This window comes from Miniopterus natalensis, chromosome 3 (genome assembly GCF_054644295.1).
Source record: "Miniopterus natalensis isolate mMinNat1 chromosome 3, mMinNat1.hap1, whole genome shotgun sequence".
NCBI lineage: Eukaryota > Metazoa > Chordata > Mammalia > Chiroptera > Miniopteridae > Miniopterus > Miniopterus natalensis.
The window spans coordinates 94,280,144-94,299,913 of NC_142083.1; the positions used below are offsets into that span (position 1 = coordinate 94,280,144).

A 19,770-nucleotide genomic window follows, 5' to 3' on the forward strand; every position below is an offset into this window, starting at 1 on the left:
TTTAATTAAAAGTGAATCAGCCCTGACCAGGTAGCTCATTTGGTTAGAGTGTTGTCCTGATACGCCAAGGTTGCAGATACAATCCCCGGTCAGGGTATACAGAAGAATCCGTGTATAAGTGGAATAACAAATTGATGTTTGTCTCCAACCCCCCTTCCTCTCTCTCTAAAAATCAATAAAAGAAAAAGTAACACATATGACAAAAGCAATGTGATTGATCTGGAGAAGTCAGACACTAATAGACAAAAGGAAGAGAAAATGCATACCACATACAACAGATCCTGAGTGCCTCCAGGGCAGCTATTAGTGAAGGCTTTTCTGGGCTTTTTCATGAGCAAAAGGAGGACCCAAGTCACACTGGCAAGTGTGTGCAGACCCTCCCCACACCTGGATTTTGCAAAGGGCTGGCAGCAGAGTAGGTAGACAGGTGAACTGTTATTGAAATCCTTTTATTATTTAACAATTTTTGTAGTATGCTCGTCTTCCCCACCTGGGCTGTAGCTTTTATTTTCCCCAGGGTGCTTGGCACATGTGCTTCCCCAGATAAGCACGCAAGGCTTTGCGAGGGAGAGGGCTCATGGGAGCATGCTATAACAGAAGCAGCTGCAGCGGTGCATGAGATGAGAAGTTGTTGGGCAAAAGGAGGAGAAGATTGTCTTAAAGGAAATTCAAGGAAGAGGAGGTTAATAAATGGTCACATCTTTCCAGCAGCTGAGCAATTTTGGAAGGTTCTGGCAGTGCTGTGCTTCCCCCTCCCCCAAAGTAAGACACTTCTAAATTTACAATGAGGTGTTATTTTATGTGTCTAGGTACTACCCCAGCCTTTAAGAACGGTGTTCAAAAGCACAAAAAATTACACTGGATCTTTACAACCTAGCACAATTCTCTGACCTCTTCAAGGAAGGTGCCTCGTGGGTGAGGAGGAACAGTAGGCATCTTTACTCCCACCTCCACAGCAAAGATCCCCGGATTTTTAAATCTTGAACCTCAATTCCCTTTTTTGAGCTCAAAGTGGCTTTCTATACATCTGTACTGGACTTCACAGGTTCCTCAAACACCTTAGGTCCAAAATGGAATTCATTTTTTCACAAACCTGTTTCTTTGTAACGTATCCCTCCAAGGTAGAGACCTTGAAATTATTCTAGACTTTTATTTCACCACTTCCTGGCACTTTTCAAGATCTGTTCATTCCTCCTTCAGTAAACTGGAGCTGTTTAGAAAATATGTTGATTTTTTGTTGTTTTTCAGGTTAAACTGTAATGTTTGTAGAGGTAATATTTCATTTGGAAAATGAACATAAAAAGAAGACAATCACCCCACCAGCAAGTGATGGCTTTTATTTTACTGTACTACTTATAGTTCAAAAAACAACTTACAGCCCTGGCCAGTGTGGCCCACACACCGAAGGGTCTCGGGTTCAATTCCCAGTCAAGGGCACGAACCCCCATACCTGGTTTGCAGGCTCTATTCCCACCCCAGTTGGGGCCAGTGCTGGAGGCAACCAATCAAATCAATGTGTCTCTCACATCAGTGTCTCTCTTCTCTCCCCACTTCCTCCGTCTCTTCCACTCTCTAAAAATCTATGGAAAAAATATCCTCAGGTGAGGGTTAACAAAAAACAAAGCTTACATGTTTGGGAACAAATACATGGAAATGTTTTGTCTTGCTTTGTTTTTCACCTAAATAGGAGCATTTTTCATGTCACTGACAAACCTCAGGCAGCACTGTAGCTAAATAGTGGCATAGCACTCAGAACTTAACCATGTCACAACTACTGGGCTGTTAGGTGCTCTCAAGTTGTTGCTAAATGATAATTATCTTTGAATCGGATTCATCTTTAGGTCACTTCCTAGACATGGAACATTATTTTCTGTGAAGGTCGGTGCCTGTTTGCCCTCCCAGCTGTGCTTCAACGTCTTGTTGCAGGCCACCAACATTGCAGGTTGCTGCTCAGAACAAAAAAGCCTGCCCACTCCAGGGCTCTGCCTTGTTTTCATTTGCATTTTTTTTTTATTACTAGAGAAGTTGAACATTAAAAAGAAAAAAGCCTCTTATGCCACATATTTACAGGAAAATGTACTCTGGCCCTGGGTTGTGTCCTGCAGTGCACATCCTGGTTCTAACTCCAGGTCGAGCTGAGCTGGGGCAGCTGCTGCCTGCTTCCCTGAGTTCCCACCCTGTTGGTGACGGTGAGTCTCTTGGCTTCTTCTTTAAAAATCAGTTTTATTGATGTATAGTTCACATAAAATTAATTCACCCACTTAACACCTTGCTGACCCGTGACGAGTATACACGTGTTTCCGTGTCCCAACGTTGCTGACCAGTCACCAGATAACGTGTGTCTGCAGTTACATTAAGTAATTTTAAACACCTTGCTGACCAAAGTAGCCTGCCCCACAGGCGAGTTCTGGCTTGAAATTGCAGGCAGTAAGGTGTTCAAAATATACAATTAAAAGATGTTTAGTATATTGGAGCACCCATCACCACAATCTAATTTTAGAGCATGTTCGTACTCCCTAAAAGAAACTCCGTGCCCGCGGGCCGCATGCCCGATGCCTCCCCATCTCTCCCGCCTTCAGCCCGGAGCAACCCGACCCGTCCTTTCCAGCCTCAGCGCCCAGCACGAGCCGGGCCGGGCCGGGCGGTGAACGAGTGAAGTGCGACTGAGCAACCTGTGCGAGCGGTTCCAACGCCGGGACCTGTTGGCTCATCTCCTGGGGCCCAGCTCGGGGTCGCCCAGGGCGAGCGGAGTGCGGGGGGCCGCAGCGGGCAGAAGGGGGTCCGTGAGAGTGCAGGATGGGGGTGCAGTTGGACCAAGGGCGCCCGCGAGGGTGGGGGCGCCGCTACGCACGAGAGATTCGGGAGTGGCAGCGGCCACGCGCCCGGGGTGTGTCCCTGGCGGGGCCGGGTCTGGGGTCCTCGAGGGTCCCCGCGAGACCTCAGCCGGCAGCTGGGTGGCGGCGGAGCTGCTCCTCCCCTCCAGGCGCCGGCCGGGGCCGCGGCGGGGGCCGGCCGGGTGGGCGTGGCCGGCCGGGCGAGGGGCGAAGGTGGGCTCGGCGCGGGGGGAGATCCGGAGGGGCGGGGGCGGGCCCGCGCGGCGCATGCGCGCTGCATTGTTTTGACTGAAAATGCCGTCTGTTTCGAAAGCGGCGGCGGCGGCGCTGAGCGGGTCCCCCCCGCAGACGGAGAAGCCGACCCACTACAGGTCAGTGTCCCGGCCGCGGCGGCGGCGACGGGATTGGGGCGGGGGCGGCCCTGTGAGCCCCTGGCCCGCGCCCCCGCGTCCCTGGGCCTGGATGCCACCGCCGGGTGCGGCCTGGGGCCCGGTGCCGCCCCCGTCCCCCGCCCCCCGCGCCATCCCCGGTCTCCACCGCTCGTGGCCTCCGCCGGCGCGGCGCCTGGGCTCGGGGCGGGTGGACCCCCCTCCCACCCGGGCTGCCACTGCCTGAGGTCGGTCGGGAGCGGGCGCCCGGGGTCTGGGGTGGCACCGGGGCTCCGGAGCTGGGGAACGCCCGGGGTTCCGGGGCGACGCGCCTCTGTTCGGAGGTCGGGGAACGGAGCCTGGGGTCGGGGAGGGGCGCGGAGAACGCGCCTGGGCTCCGGGATGTGGGACCGCGCCTGGGCTCCGTGGAGGGCGGCCATCGGGACTATGGCTGCCTCCGCCCGGGGTCGGGCGCCCCCGGGGTCTCGGGGTCGCGCCTGAAGTTGGGAGTCGCGCCGGTGGTCAGGATGGGGGGGGCATCCATGGGGTCTGGAGGATAGCACCTGAGGGCTGGGAAACGCTCCCGGGCTCGGAGAGGGGAGGCGGCCGTCTGGGATCCTCTGGAGTCGGAGCGGCAGTCGCGCCTGGGGTCGGGGATGGGGACTGCGCCCGGGGTCGGAAACGGCACCTGGGCTTGGGGGCCGGCGCGCGCCTGGAGTTGCAGGGTCGGGTCTGTGGTCGGAATGGGGGGCTGTGCATGGGACCTGGGGGATGGCGCCTGAGATCCGGGAAACACGCCCGGGCTCAGGATGGGGGGAGGGTGTCTGAGGCCATTTGGACTCGGAAAGGGGGTTACACCTGGGGTGGAGTTGCCCTGGGCCCATGGGGTCAGGCCAACCCCCCACCCTCCCGCCCCCTGCCCCAACCCACGAGTCTCCGGCTGCCTGCTGGCGGCAGTGACGGCGGAAGCGACCCGCAACGCTGTTTGTCTTTTTAGGTATCTAAAGGAGTTTAGGACAGAGCAGTGCTCCCTGTTTGTGCAGCACAAGTGCACCCAGCACAGGCCATTTACCTGTTTCCATTGGCATTTCCTAAATCAGCGTCGGCGCAGACCGCTCCGCAGGCGCGACGGCACCTTCAACTACAGCCCAGACGTGTACTGCTCCAAGTACGACGAGGCCAGTGGCGTGTGCCCCGACGGCGACGAGTGAGTGTGTGTGTCTGTGTGTTGGGGGGCGTGGTGCCGGCCCTCAGGGGGCAGCACCTGCCGCTCTGCCCTTCCCCCCGGCCTTGCCAGTGGAGGGCAGACCACTGGTTATTTTCAGCACCTGGCTCAACCTGTACAGGGGATCCTGTCTTGACTCTGAAGTTTTTCCTGTGACCAGGACAGGTGGTGGGGCGCGGGGGCATTTTCCTATCTTTAGGCCAGTGTGAGAAGGACTGTGTGTGCCTCAGTAATAAACCTTGCATGGTACAAACCGAATTCCTTCACTTTCCACTTCTGATTGCTGCACAGTTCTCCAAATTTCTTGCATTAGGAGCGGCCCAAATGAAGTACAGCTTTTAGGTTTAGGACCATTTTTGTAGTTGTCTATTGTTTTTATAAGAGAGCTCGTTAGAATATGTGCTCACACTCTGCAGCTATACCTGGAATGTCACCTTTTTTGCTGTTTATGTTTTTTTTTAAAAGACAATTTTATTTGCGGACTCTCATTTATGCAACACTTTTTAAAGTTAGGAAATCAAGGTTTTGTTTGGGTTTATTTTATTTTATTTTTTTATTTTTTACAAGTTTCCTAATGGTGTTATGAACAGATGTCTTTATTTTGAAATACAGGCTGGGGCAAAAGGAGGTTTACGGTTGTTCGTACACGAAATAACAGAGTTTATTCTTTTATTATTTTTTAAATCCTCACCTGAGGCCTTTTTCCCCATTGCTTTACAGAAAGAGTGGAAGTGGGCGCGCGAGAGAGAAACAACAATGTGAGAGAGACACATTGATTGGTTGCCTGCTGCCCTCGCCTGGCCGTGGGCTGGGGATCAAGCTTGCAACCAAGGTACATGTCCTGGGCCAGAGTCAAACCCAGGACCCTTTAGTCCACGGGCCAGTGCTCTGATCACTGAGCCAAACCTGCTAGGGCCAGAGTTTATTCTGGTGTTATTAATTATGAATTACTGTATTATCTTTCATACAAACAACTATAAACCTACTTTGCCCCACCCTATATATAGAATGGGAAAACAGAAAAGTACATTCAGCTTGTATACTTGTAGACAGAGATTGATAGGTAGTGGGAAGTTTTGCTTTTTTCCTGTGGCCTTTTTGATGGGGGTGGGGGTATCCATTCCTGCCAGGAGGTGGGGTGGCATCACTGTGCCCTAGGACCCTCTAAAAAGAGCAGCTTGTTCAGCTTCTGTCTAGAGGATCTGATCTAAGGGAGGTCTTCAGGCTCCATCCCCTGATCCTCTGAAGGGAGATGATTCTCCAGGTATGTTCCCTTTTGAAAACAGTTTTCACCCTGCCACACAAGGAGACTAGACTGGTGTGAGTCTGTTTTCCTTCATTTTCCAAAATGCTTAGGCCAGGGAGTCCATTTTTAATCTGTGGTGATTTTATAAACTTTATACAGTTACTGAAAGGTGTTCAGTTGAACACCAGCTAGTTACATAGTGTTAAGGCAGCTGAAGCCTGTTGAAATAATGTAGCCAGCTCCACCAGGTTAAGATTGTTATACTTCAGTGAAGTTTAAAAAGTGCCTTTTAAAATGCTTCTTGAGCCAATGTTTTCTGCAAATGGCTCTTCAAAAAGAGAGATGTTTTTGTCTAGCCGAGGCCTGGTATCAGGTCCCCCATTTCCCTTCATCATGTCAGTTGCCTCTCTGGACCTTGGGTCCTGAGTCGCCCTGCTGCTTGACTCTGGTGTGGGGATCTAGTCACCTGGCATGTCTGACCCCGCCCCAGAGTCCAGTATGGAGGAGTAAGTGGCAGTATTCACTGGTGATGCTTTTAATGCATGAAAAAAAAGCATGTTTTAACGGTTGTTTTGGGCCCCAGAGACTGGATGTCCTGTTACTGATGCAGCCCCACTGCTGGACATGGGGGTGGGGTCCAATTCTTATGGGATATAGAGTTCTGCAATGAACACCTACCTGAAGCTGGTCATTTTAAGCTGGGCTCAAATAGTAATCAAGTGATATGCAGTTGTTTATTATAAAATATTAAATAATATTAAAATAAAAAATATTAGTGTAGTCTAAATGGCATGCAGGTTATCACTGAGTAACAGGATGCATGGGAGGGAGATGCTTGTTTGACATTTTCTGTTTTGGATACATCCTGTGAACATCTATGCACAGTAAGAAAGTCACATGTCTCTTATTAAAGATTGTGTTTGTAACTTCTTTTGAGCACATGTGATGACTTGCTTCAGCCCTTTAGGATGAGTTTGACAGCCAGTAGTCTCCCCAGGGGATCTCTCCTTTTCGCTCATTTCCTGGGAGAGAGACTTTCCTTTCACCTAAAGATGGAATGCCCTGGAACTGGAAGATGGAATTGTCCTGTTGAATTACATATTCTGGTTCACAAAGAGTTGCTATGGAATTTGTAATTAGATACTACCTTTCAGAGCAAGGACAAGGTCTTCCTTTTATTTCAGTTCATTGGTTGTTGAAATTTTTATTTTGAGCATTTGTACCTACCAGCCTTTTATTTTAAAACATGAGTAGGTATCAAAGAACAAAGACCAGTCAGGTAACAGAAGCATTGAATGTTCTTGACACTGGCGGGGGGCACCATGGGGCTGAGCCTGGACAGGAGGGGATGGGGACTGCAGGAGGGTTGACATACCTGACATCACCCTCTTCCAGTGGCCCCTCCCTTGCTGTCACACCCCCCCCACCCTTTTTTGTTGGTGGGCAGTCACCCTCCCCCTCTCACCATCACCCCACCTCCCGTGATGCCACCCCCCCCACTCCCGCTGTCACCTCTGGGGAGGGGGACCGTCATCTCCCCCTCTCCATGGGCACCCCCTGCTGTCACCCCTTTTCCTGCTGTCACTCCCTTTCATGGAGGCGGTCAGTCTCCTGTGCTGTCACACTGTCCGCTCCGTGGACATTCTCCCTGTCACCTCTGGGTGGTCTCCCGCTGTCATCCCTTTTCCTTGGCAGGCAGTCACCCTCTTACCCCCCCCTTACCCCTCCGTCTGTGGCCTTCTCCTCCGCTGTCACCCCCTTTCCGCCGCCGATGGTCGCCCCTTTGACCGGAGGGTGGGTCTGCGCCGGAGCCCCGCCGCGCTCCCATTCCCACCGCCCTTTGTTCTGGTGGACACGCCCCTCCCCCGGCGCGGGCCGCGATTGGCCGTCCGAGTCACGTGCGCCGCGCCGCGCCAACCCCGTGGGAACCGGCCTCCCCGCCTCCGGGTGTGCGGGTCCCCTGCTCTTCACGCGGAGGTGGCCGGGCGAACCGCTCCCGAGCCTGGGGCCGGGCCGGGCGCCACAGGGTCGGTGTTCGCACCTGGGCGGATCCCCCTCAGGTATTTCCTAGGCGGGGCTTGCGGGAAGGCGGCTTCGATCCGGAGGCGTCGGGGGTCCTGAAAGCTGCCCTGAGAGGCATCGGGTGCGGAGGGGCCTGGGCCCCCCGCTGCCCTGCTCCCCGCGGGGACGGAGAGTCCTCGGGGCTGGGCTCGGCGTTCGCACCACCTTGAACCCAGGTTTGGTCCGCACCTCCCGCCACGGGATACTCAATGCGCGTGCGCAGTTCTGAGTGCTGCTCGGGCGTTTACAGAGGCGGGTTCTCACATTTTAAAAGAAGGGGGGGGGAAATGTTTAATTTTTTAAAGTCGAGTGTCTTAGGACCTGAGGCTTAGAAGTTCGCTCACTTCAGGGTGGTTATGAACTTGTTTAAACATTTTAGGAGCGCCTTCTGCTTGTGCTTTTGGGGTAAGGTGGAGAACAGTAGAGGGCAGGTGTAGAGCATTAGAGCATAATATTCAATAGCAGGGGCTACTTATCGACTAAATGAAAACACACCTTTTGGTTACAAGCTAACCAGCTGAAGAGAATTACAATTAGGTGACTGAGTTGGAACTGTAAGAGACCCATAAAAACATGTTAAAAGCACTGAGTGATTGCAGCACTTCGGTTCCTTCTGCTTTGGGTGAAGGGCTGGGAACAGAGATGGTGACCAGGAGGAAATGCCTGGCATGGGGAGATCAGGTGCCCCTTGGAGGGCAGTGGACAGATGGTTTCTGTCCCCGGGAGAGAATGGCAGCTCTGTGGGTGCAGAGGAAGGAGGTGCACTCGTTGCTGGAGCTGATGCTCCACCTTAGGGACTAATGAGGGGTCACTGTCTTGGCTCAGGAGTCCAGGGCAGCCCTTGGAAGCCACAGGCTGCAGGGCACAGGGCTGAACAGATGGACGTGGTCAACATGGGGAGTTACCTGGCAAAGCCCTGTTCCCAGTGTCTGAGGGGGAAGGCAACAGGTGACACTCTTCTCCATACAAGCTCCACCCTTTCACCGGTCCCCCACCCCCAACCTGGGGACCTCTGACCCTGCCCCTCCAGTTGTGTGCGGCACACAGGTCTTTCTCTCGATGCTCCTTTTCGAAACTCCTATCAGGCTGCTTGATTGTGTTCCATTTTGCACCTCAGTCATTTCTATGCAGCGTTCTGCTCTCCCACCTGTGCCTGAGCTTCAAGGAATGAGAGGGAGTCATCTTGAGTGTCCTTCTCAGCCCAGTGGGTCTCCTGGACCAGCCTCTGGACCAGTAGCATCACCTAGAAACTTGCCCTCCAGGTGGTTCTGACCCACATTCCAATGTGGGAGCCATGTCCAGGCCTGGTCTAGTTCACAGGCAGATGTTAATGTGCAGTGGGTTTGAGTGTGATGGCCACCTTTTCTCATATATAGAATGATCTTGGTGTGTAGTGGGTCTGAGTTTGGTGGGTCCACTTTTGTTTCAGGTGAGTTACTGGAGGGAAAGGGACAGTTTCAGGCTCTCCTGGAGCCTTAGGAATTGGGACAATGTGTTTTTGTTGTTGTTGCACTTCATTTATGCATTCATTCCCCCCCCCTCCATTTTTAGAGAGCATGGGAGGGAGGGAGGGAGGGAGAGAGAGAAACATCCATGTGAGAATGTGAGAGACCCATCAATCGGTTGGCCCCACACACACACACCCTGACTGGGGCTGGGGAGTGAACCCACAACCTAGATGTGTTGGGATGACGCTCCAACCACCTAAGCTACTGGGCCAGGGCAGGCCTGGGGGTGATCTTGAACCCTTGGCGTGTCCCTCCCTGTTCCTTCCATCCTGGTTCAGTGGTTCCACAGCGTTGTGGTGGAGCTGTGTCCGATGTCCTGCATGTACCCCTGCACTGTGCCGTCATGGAGCCCTGTTTTAATTACACTGTTCAGGTCACTCATTGTTGTGGGCAAGTTTGAGAACCATGGATGTCACCCTGAATTTGGCGAGTGTGAGGGCTGGCAGTGGCCCTGCCAGTCAGCACGGTGGCCCTGGGGATAGATTAGTGCACTCCTGCTGCAAGGAGGAATCTGTGCATCATGTTGGGCTGTCCCTTGGAGCCTCTTCCGCCTCTTCGCTGCCCCAGGAGGGGGCCTGGCTCTGTCCCTGGATATTCTCTGAGGTTTTTCCCTTTCACCTCTTCATTGTTCTTAAGGTGAGACCAATTCTTATTCAGTGTTCTCCCATATTTTAAGGTCAGTTCATGTTTTAACTCATGAAGGAGGTGGCGTGCTCCAAGTGAAATAGTAGTGCCTGTTTGGTTGGTGCTCAGTGCTGGGGAGCCAGAGGCCTTGGCCTGCCTCCAGTTACCATGGCAATGGTACTGGAGAAGAAACATGATGCTCAGAGCTACTCTGAGGGACCACTAGGAACCAAATGAAAGTTTAGATTTAACCTTAGAGAAATCGGGAGCCCTGTGCTGTGCCTGCTGCAGCTCTGCTGTTCTGGTCCCCTCTCCCCAGACTGTGGAATTCTCATGCTTAACTTCTAGTAAATGCATAAATAGTTCTGAAGATTGGAGTTGTTTTTTAAAATAGTGGGGCTTTCCTATTAGCTTAAGTAGTTTTACTTTATTTTTTATTATGATAAAATATGCATAATATAAAGTTTACCATCTTAGCTTTTTCAAGTGTATTGAGTCCATTCACATTGCAGCCACCATCACTACCCATCTCCAGAACTTTTCCATCTCCAAACTGAAATTCACTCCCCATTAAACAGTTGCTCCTCCTTCTGTAATTTTTGATGTAAGGAGATATATATATATTTTTTTGTTCCTCATCTTCCGATATAAACACCCATTTCTTAATGTTTTTCCCTCGCAATACCTCCTGGCTCCCCTTCCCTGGTTGTCCATATGGACCCTCCAGTTCCTCAGAGCGGCATTGAGCTCCCTGTTTATTCCAGGACTTTGGCTGTTTCCAGCCTTTGACGATGACACACAGTCCTGCAGTGATCGTGTTGTGGGGGCGTCTTTTTCTCTTTCTGCCAGCTGTCTTGGGGGGGTCTCTAGAGGTGGGATCACTAGGCAAGAACAAATGCACGTGCCGCCTTGTTAGGTATCAGCAGATTCCCCCCCAGAGGCCACTATGCTCTGCCTTCCTGCCCGCGGCTGTGCCTCTTCCCCAGCCCTGAGCTGGGGTCCCGCCCTGGAGCAGGGGGCCTTTCGTGCTAAGTGCTTCTCATTTTCTGTCTTGTAAATTCTTTGTTTCTCTAGTCCATTGTCCTGTGAATTCCTGGTCTCTCTATTTCTTCAAGTTCTTCAATAGTGACTTTAATCTGTATTATCTGTATGTGAAAAGGGGGGGTCCTGTGTTCTAGGTCAGGTTCCCTGGTGTGGCAGAGGGTCCTCCATGACATCTCAATCCCTGGGTACCAGAAACTGAGTTTCATATCAGTGCTGTCTGAGGACACAGGGAAGGGCTTGGAGGAGCTTGAAATATATGAAGTATATATAAGTATATAAAGTAAAGTATAACTTTATATTAGGAATTTTAGACAAGGGTGTGTCAATGCTTAATAGTAATTGTTCTAATATTTGATCATTTCACTTGTATCTTCCAAAAAATATTCCTTGAAACTCCTTGTCGGGAACACAAAGGAAACAGTTATCTTCTCTGTGGGCATGTAGAGTGCTGTATGCACACGTAATGTCTCCTTTTTCATATTTACATACATAGTGGTACAGTAATCATTCTTTGTTTAATAAGTTTTTTAATTGATTTTTAGAGAGAGAGGAAGGGAGAACAGGGGAGAGAGAGAAATGCTGATGTGAGAGAGAAACATCGATAGGCCGCCTTCTGCACGGCCCTGCCGGGGACTGAGCCCGCGCCCCCGGGCATGTGCTGTGGCCGGGAGTAGAGCTGGCAGCCCCTCAATGCACGGGAGGACACCCAACCAACGGAGCCACGCCACCCGGGGCATAATTTGCCGTTTTTAAGTGTACAGTTCAGCATTAATTACATTCACAGTGTTGTGCAACCATCATCACTATCTATTTCTAAATTCGTTTCATCACTGCAAACAGAAATTCTGTTCCCATCAAAGAGTCATTCCCCATCTCCCCTCCCCCAGCCCCTAGTAACCTCCTCTGCTTCCTGCCTCTGTGAATTTGGCTGTTTAGGGCCCTCATATAAGTGGGCAGGTAGTATTTGTCCTTTTGTGTCTGTCATCTCTCATTTAGCATGATGTTTTCAAGGTTTCATTCATGGTGTAGCATGTGTCGGCACTTCATTCCTTTGTGGCTGAGCGATACTCCATTGTCTGGATGGACCACATTTTGCTTTTCTGTTCATCAGCTGATGGACATTTTGTCCGGCTTTAAGCTACTGTGGATCATGCTGCCATGATCGTGGTGCACAAATATCTCTGGCGATCCTTCACCCAGCTCTTCTGGGTGTGAACCTGCGCCCACAGCAGGCTTCTGATCTGACTTTTGCTTGGTTGGCTCCAGTAACCTGGGGACTTACCTGGCACTATGTGCCTGTCTCCCCTTGTGCTGTGCCCACCCCAGGTGCTCAGTTAGGTCTGGGGTGATCTGTCTGCACTCTGAGCCTTCGTTTCCTCATCTTATAAGTAGGGGGGGTTAGACTGGATGATCACTAAGTTGTTTTTTATTTTAATTTTGGATCCTGTTGTGTGGCAAAGCACCACCCATCTGTGCATGGGGAGCCACACCCACAGGCCCTCCCAGCATCCAGGACCAGGTCCACAGCCTGCCGGACAGCAAGGTGGGAGTGGGCTTTCCCAAGCCTCACATGGTGTTTCTGGTCATCACTGGAGGTGAGGGGCCTTGTCCTTTGATGTGGGGAATTGGAGCAGCTGGCCCCTGCCTTGACCCTCAGGCCACTCAAGGGGACATTGCCACATAGGACCTTTTGTGTCTACCCTTCCCCTCCTACTGTGTCTCTTGTCTGGGGTGGCTGACCTCGAGGCAGGCTAAGTCCCCATGTTGCACATGGACTGAAACCTTCTAAACCATCTCTACAGCTGCTGCTTCCCTTCGGCATGAGCCCATGTCACTGCTCGGGAAGCCGTGTGTGACACTGCCCCTTTTGTCCCTCCCCCCCATTCGCTTCTCTGCAGGCCTGTCTCCCACCCACGTCCTCCGCCAGCCGTGGCTAGGCTCCCGGGTTTCTCCCCAGGTTCCTTGCCTCCCTTCGGGAGGTCCCTGAAGGTACCTGGATGGGGGATGGGAGAGGCCACCAACCCTTTGTTTGGTAATGCTTGTCAGGGAACGTGAATGACATAGCTGCGTCCTGGAGGTGAACCTTATTTTTCCACCCTTTATTCAAAAAATTATAAAGGATGGTTTTCAGGGAAATTCAGTGTTGTGTTTTTCTGCCATGGGTAATTGAGGGATTTGTGGGGGTCTGAGTGCCTTGGGGGAGGGTTCCAAATCAGGGACAGGTGCTCTGTCCAGTGATGTTAATCCCTCAGAGCAGATATTTGGGTGAAGGAAAAGAACCAGCTGCTGGCCAGGTGCTGATGAGAAGTGGAGCAGGTTGGCACTGAGGGCTGTGCCCAGGTCCTAAGGCCCAGATGGCGTGTGTCACCCCTCTGCTTTCCAGGTGTCCATACCTGCATCGGACAACTGGAGACACAGAGCGCAAGTACCACCTGCGCTACTACAAGACAGGCACGTGCATCCACGAGACCGACGCCCGGGGCCACTGCGTGAAGAACGGGCTGCACTGCGCCTTCGCGCACGGCCCCCTGGACCTGCGGCCCCCCGTGTGCGACATCAGGTGAGTGGGGCGTCCTGCGCTGGCAGACAGGGAACCAGCTCACCTCCCCAGCGTTCCAGGCATCACTGGTCTTAAGCTGCTCCTTTTCTGGGTTTTGATTTTATTCTAATAAAGTTTCCTTCGTTCTGACTCGTGTGATGCGGGAGCTGACTGGGGTGAGGGAGATGAGCGAATCCTTACTCAACACAGCTCTGACATGATTAGGATTTGGGGCAAGACTGTCATCCCAGGACAGGGGTGTGCCTGAGGGACACAGGATGCCTACCCTGAACCCTCCAGGCAGCCAGCCTCTCCAGTGACACGCAGGGGGCTCCTTAAGTGACAGAACCAAGTGACTCTCTCACCTCTGGAAGGGCTTTGGACATAGCCAGAGCCATAATCGATGTGTTGTTTGGTCGTAGGGAGCTGCAGGCCCAGGAAGCCTTGCAGAACGGCCTGCTCGGCGGTGGGGATGGCATCCCCGATCTGCAGCCTGGGGTCTTGGCCAGCCAGGCCATGATTGAGAAGATCCTGGGCGAGGACCCCCGGTGGCAAGGTAACCCCATGGCCGCCACTGAGGGTGGGCAGGGGGAGCCCTCGTCGCTGTTTATAAAGTGACCCCCTCAGTGGACCTCATCACCCTCATGTATAGGTCTGATGGGGAAACTGAGGCTCACTGAGTTGAGTACTTTACCCTCTGTCCCGGGGGGTGTGGGGACTGAGGGGGTCTGAACCCAGGCATCTCTGAACCTTCCCACCACGGCTTCTCAGGGTGGCGGGGGAGATTGCACAGCTGGCGCAGCTCCTTCCCAGATATCCCCTCCCAGAGTCAGGCTGCTGTTCATGTCGCTCCCTACACCTGCCCTGTGGGCTTCCAGGTGACCCTCGGATCAGCAGCCTTAGGTCCCTGGGGGATTATTTGAAATATGGCCACATCCCTTGGGGCTTGGGGCCTTGTCCCTGGCAGCCACCACAGATGATGGCAATGGGCAGTGAAGATTTTTTTTTTTAATTGTGGTAAAATACACATAACATAAATGTGTCATTTTAAGCTTTTTAAAGTGAGCATTTCAGCCCTGGCCAATGTGGATAAGTGGTTAGAGCTTCAGCCGGCACACCAGAGGATCGTGGGTTCAATTCCCAGCCAACGGCACGTACCTGGGTTGCAGGTGCAGTTCCAGGCCCCGGTCTGGACGCATGCGGGAGGCAACCAATTGGTGTGTTTTTCTCACATCACTGTTTCCCTTCCTCGCTCTCTCCCTTCTCCCTCCCACTCTCTCTAAAAAAGAAAAAAATCAATGGGAAAAATATCCTCAGGTGAGAATTAACAACAGAAAGTGAGCAATTCATTCACATTTATTCCATTCCCCATGTTGTGTGACCACCACCACTATCTAGTTCCAGAACATTTCCATCACCCTGGGCGGAAATCTCTTACCCAGTAAGCAGTCCCTCCCCTGGTCCCTGGCACGCACTAGTCTGCATTCTGTCTCTATGGATTTGCCTATTCTGGATTATTCCAAAGAGCCATGAAGTTTTAAGAAAATTCCTCTAAGAAATGATCTTTCTCCTCCAACTGCCTTCGTTGACTTTCACGTGCACCAACAATGCTTTAAACTATAGTTGTTTGAGCAGTGGAATCTCTTACAAATGCCTTTCCTCTGCTCCCAGAATGTCTGTGCTGGGGCTGCGGTGCCAGGGATAAATTAATAAAGGTGATTGCTCAGGCCTTTCCAGGTTCCCCTCCCACCTCCTGCCTCCCCCACTCTGGCCATGGGACTGTGTGTGGCACCTGCGTGGCCAGCATCTGGGACTCAGGACTGGGCCCCCAGCTGGAGCAATACTGAGGACCATGGCCTTTGGCCTCGTCTGGGATGTGGAGGGGGGCCCAGGGACCCAATTCCAAGTTTCAGGGGGACAAACTTATGCTGTTGTGTCTGCATCTCCCTGCTTGCCAGTGCCAAGGATAAGTGCTTCACTTGGGATTTTTTTGGTTTTCTGGAAAATGCCTTGGAGAATGTTCCATTTCTTGTTTTCCAGCTGGTAGGCCTCCCTGGTCGGAAAATCCCACACATGCACCTCCATAAAGCCGGTGCTCTGTTTCACAGCGCAGGTGTGGGCAGAGGTCCCTGTTCCACCATCAGGGGCTGAGCATGAGGAAGGAAAGTGGGAGGAGGTGATGGGCAGGTGGGGGCTTGAGCCTTCGTAGGGTCTTACAGGATAACCCTCAGTGCCTGCACCTGGATTTGGGTCAGGAGTGTCTGTCTATCCCAGGCGCTCTGGCTTCTGTTTTCCTAGTGCTCTAGGTAACACTAGGGGGGCTGAAACCCACTTTCTTTTTCAGAAGAGCTATTTCAGACTGTTTCCACGTTTTTGTGGTTTTTTGTTTGTTTTTAAAGTTTTATTGATTTTAGAGAGAGAGGAAGGGAGAGAGAGAGAAACATGGATGTGAGAGAGAAACATGGATCAGTTGTCTCACCCCAGCTGGGGATCAAACCCACGACCAGGGTGTGTGCCCTGACCAGGAATCGAGCCCATGACCTTTTGGTATATAGGACAGTGCTCCAACCAACTGAGCCACACTGGCCAGGGCTCCACACTTCTATGTTTTATCTGTAAATGGTTTAGATTGTTAATTAGTAGATGTTATTTTTAGGGAGGTTTTAGGTTTACAGAAAAATTGCACTTGCCCGGACAGTACAGAGTTTCCGTATCCCCCATCCTGCAGTGATGTACATTTGTTACAGTTGATGAACCAAGATTTCTACATTATTAGTAATCTCTAAAGTAATTATTTATTACTTTAGGGTTAGGCCTGGCGCTGTGCATTCTCTGGGTTTGGACAAATGTATAATGGCGTGTGTCTGCCATCGTAGCATCACACAGAGTAGTATCACAGCCCTAAAAATGTTCTGTTCTCAGCCTGCTCGCCCCTTTTCCCCCCCAGCCCCTGGAGACCACTGATCTTTCCTCCACTGTTTTGTCTCCAAAGTTTTGCCTTTTCCAGAATGTCATATAGTTGGCATCATCCAGGGTGCAGCCTTTTCAGACCGGCTCCTTTCACTTAGTGCCATGAATTCAGGGTTCCTCCGTGTCTTTTCATAGTTGGTAGCTCATTTCTTTTTATCACTGAATAATGTTCCTTCATGTGGATGGCCTGTGGTTTATTTATCCATTCACCTACTGAAGGACATCTGTGAGCCTCTGTTTCTCACAGTCATTGCCACGCAGCTCATTTCTGTGCATTTTGTGTCACTTAGCACAGGACCTCGTATTTCTTTTAGGCACTCGGTCAATACTTGTGAATAAATGTCTTACAATTTTTATTTTTTAATATATCTTTATTGATTTCAGAGAGAGGAAAGGAGAGGGAGAGAGAGAGAGATAGAAACATCAATGATGAGAGAGTCATTGATCAAACCCGCAACCCGGGCATGTGCCCTGACCAGGAATCGAACCCCGATCTCCTGGATCGTAGGTTGACGCTCAACGGCTGAGCCACGCCCGGCCGGGCCAATTTTTGTTTTCTTAAAATCAGCTTTCTTGGTGGCCAAACCCGTTTTGTTCTCCTATGCCCTGCAGTGTGGCTCGCCTCGCTGGTCATGTGGGAGGTTATTTGAAGCTGGATTTGGCGTGGGCAGGTGGTGTGGTCATGAAGCCTGCGCTGTGCACCGTGGGCAGGGCTGTCCCCTCCCTCCCTCCTGCCGGTTCCTCAGCCACCGGTGTTTAGCCCACTGAGCAGATGTGCTTATAAACAACAGCATATTAAGAAGTAAGTTGGTAGTTACAGAACAGTCATGGATGTAGTTAGCACAGCATAGGGGATATAGTCAATAATGTTGTACTAACTATGATGTCAGGTGGGTTACTAGACTTATTTGGGGAGTCACTTCGTAAGTTGTATAAATGTCTAAGCGGTGCTGTACACTGACCTAAAATAATATTGAATGTCAACTGTAATTGAAATAAAACCCAGCGTGTGTAATAAGATGTCAGTTATTAACCAGCCTGAAGAGTGGAGAGGAGTTTTAGGAATTCTCTCCTTTTAGTGCTTTTAAATGACCCTTGTGGCTTTCGTGTATTTTTGCTTTGAGATAAAACTCAAGATACATGAAATTAATCATTTAAAAAACAGACTTTAGTTTTCAGAGGAGTTTGAGGCTTCACCTGAGTGGAGGTACAGAGAGTCCCCATAGACTGTGCCTCCATATGCCCAGCGTCCCCGCTGCTGTGGGCACCTGGTACAATCTTGAACCTATGTCAACACATTATTACCCAACGTCCATCGTTTACGCCAGGGTTAAAATGAACCATTTTAAAGTGTGCATTTCAGTGGTTTTAGTATATTCAGATATGCAGCTGCCACCTTTATCTGCTTCTAAAACTATCTAGGTTCCCCAAAGAAGCCTCAGACCCATCATCAGTCACCCCCATGCTCCCCTCCCCCAGCGCTTGGCAGCCACTCGTGTACTTTCTGTCTGTGGACTCACCTATTCTCCCCATTTCCTATAAATGGGATCACAGAGTATGTGGCCTTTTGTGTCCAGCCTCTCTCGCTGAGCATAATGGTTTCGAGGTCCACCCAACATAGTAGTGCGTGTCAGTGCTTCGTCCCTGTTTACGGCTGCATAATACTCCTCTCTGTGGCTGGAGCACACTGTGCGCATTCGTCTGTGGGCGGACGCTGGGGCTGTTTATCCTTTCGGCTACATGACTAGTGCTGCTGTGGGCACGCATGTACTGTGAGCACGTGTGTATTCGTGTCTGTGTGGACCCCTGTTTTCCAGACACCAACTTCGTGCTGGGCAGCTACAAGACCGAGCAGTGCCCGAAACCACCCCGCCTCTGTCGCCAGGGCTACGCGTGTCCCCACTACCACAACAGCAGGGACAGACGGCGGAACCCCAGGAGGTTCCAGTATAGGTGAGCCCCGGGGACCACAGGCACCTGGGCCTCGACCTCCCTCCTCCTCAGGCCCTGAGCTCTGTGTCCAGCTCCACTCACCTGATGCCGCCTCCCTTGGCCGAGGGCACCACTGACTCAGGTGGAGACTTGGTTTCTCACAGTCATTGTTCTTTCCCTGAGTCATTTCAGAGTCAAGAACAGAGAACCTAAATTAGTCTCTAAGGTTTAGTGACCAGATATTAGCTTGAGAAGGTAAAGTGAATTTATTGCATATGGAAGGGCTAAAAAATGAAAATAAAACTAACCAAGAAAACAAAAAGCCTTATTTACCACTGGTAGTATTTTTTTTTTTCTCTCTAAAACCAAATAAGCTGCCAAGTACATGAAAAACAGAGGATTTGGGTTAGAATTTTTGTATTGTAGGGGAAAGGCCTCACATCCAATTTTGAAACAACTTCAAGAAAAGATGGGCTGTGGGCCCAGACTTGTCTCCTCCTGGCTTCAGGTCTGGCTGCTTCTCCAAGATGCTTTTCATGTCAGCATCAGTAGCCCTGACTTAGATTCCCTTTAATTTTTGTGGAAAATAATCACGGGACTCCCGAGTACTTTCCGGGCTCAGATGGCACTTACCCTGCTCTTGCCTGTCCTCAGAAGGAAAGGATTGGTTCTTCCAGGGCCCATTTGCCCGTGGCCCTTTGTGGCATCAGTGCGCCTTTCTGAGAGGTGAGCCCGGTGGTAGGTGGCTGGACCAACACCCAAGGCACTCAGAAAGGACGTCTCTGCTAGTGACCTCTGTGACTCCCCCTTGTCCCCCAGGTCCACTCCGTGCCCCAGCGTGAAGCACGGCGATGAGTGGGGTGAGCCCTCAAGGTGTGACAGTGGGGACAGCTGTCAGTACTGCCATTCGCGCACGGAGCAGCAGTTCCACCCTGAGGTACGAGCGGGCAGGCGGGTCAGCATCGCTCGCAGCCTGGGAGAGGGTGGGTCCGGGTGACTGTCCTCTTTGCTGTGTGTGGGGGTCCCTAAGTCCACCCTCAGGTCCAGTGACACTCTAGAGGGACTCACAGGCCCGCAGCTATGGTTCATTACGCTGTAGGGGCGGAGGTTGCAGTCAGCAAAGGGCAGGGTCCCGAGCGGGGCAGGGTCCTAGGGAGACCAGGCATCAACTTCCAGCTGTCCCTTCCCCGTGAATGACGGTCAGCACTCACTTCTCCTAGAGACCATGTGTGACAGCACAGACTGTTGCCAACCAGGGAAGTCACCTGAGCCTTGGTGGCTGGGTTTTTGTTTTTTTTTAATCCTACGTAAGGATATTTTTTCCATTGCTTTTCAGAGGGGGGGGGGAGGGGAGGGAGATACATCGATGTGAGAGAGAAACGTCAATTGGTTGCCGCCAGCATGAGCCCCAACAGGGCC

The 19,770-nt window shown here is 51.6% G+C and overlaps 1 protein-coding gene across 1 annotated transcript in view; it reads left to right on the forward strand.

Moving 5' to 3' along the window:
- The first annotated feature begins 3,099 nt into the window (after positions 1-3,099).
- Positions 3,100-19,770, forward strand: part of UNKL (unk like zinc finger) — a 44,371-nt gene continuing 27,700 nt past the window's right edge. The window contains exons 1-6 of the mRNA XM_087815740.1: positions 3,100-3,205; positions 4,200-4,409; positions 13,294-13,470; positions 13,872-14,005; positions 18,237-18,372; positions 19,171-19,288. Coding sequence (XP_087671866.1) covers positions 3,129-3,205; positions 4,200-4,409; positions 13,294-13,470; positions 13,872-14,005; positions 18,237-18,372; positions 19,171-19,288 — 852 coding nt within the window. The 5' untranslated portion in view covers positions 3,100-3,128. The remainder of the gene's footprint in view (positions 3,206-4,199; positions 4,410-13,293; positions 13,471-13,871; positions 14,006-18,236; positions 18,373-19,170; positions 19,289-19,770) is intronic.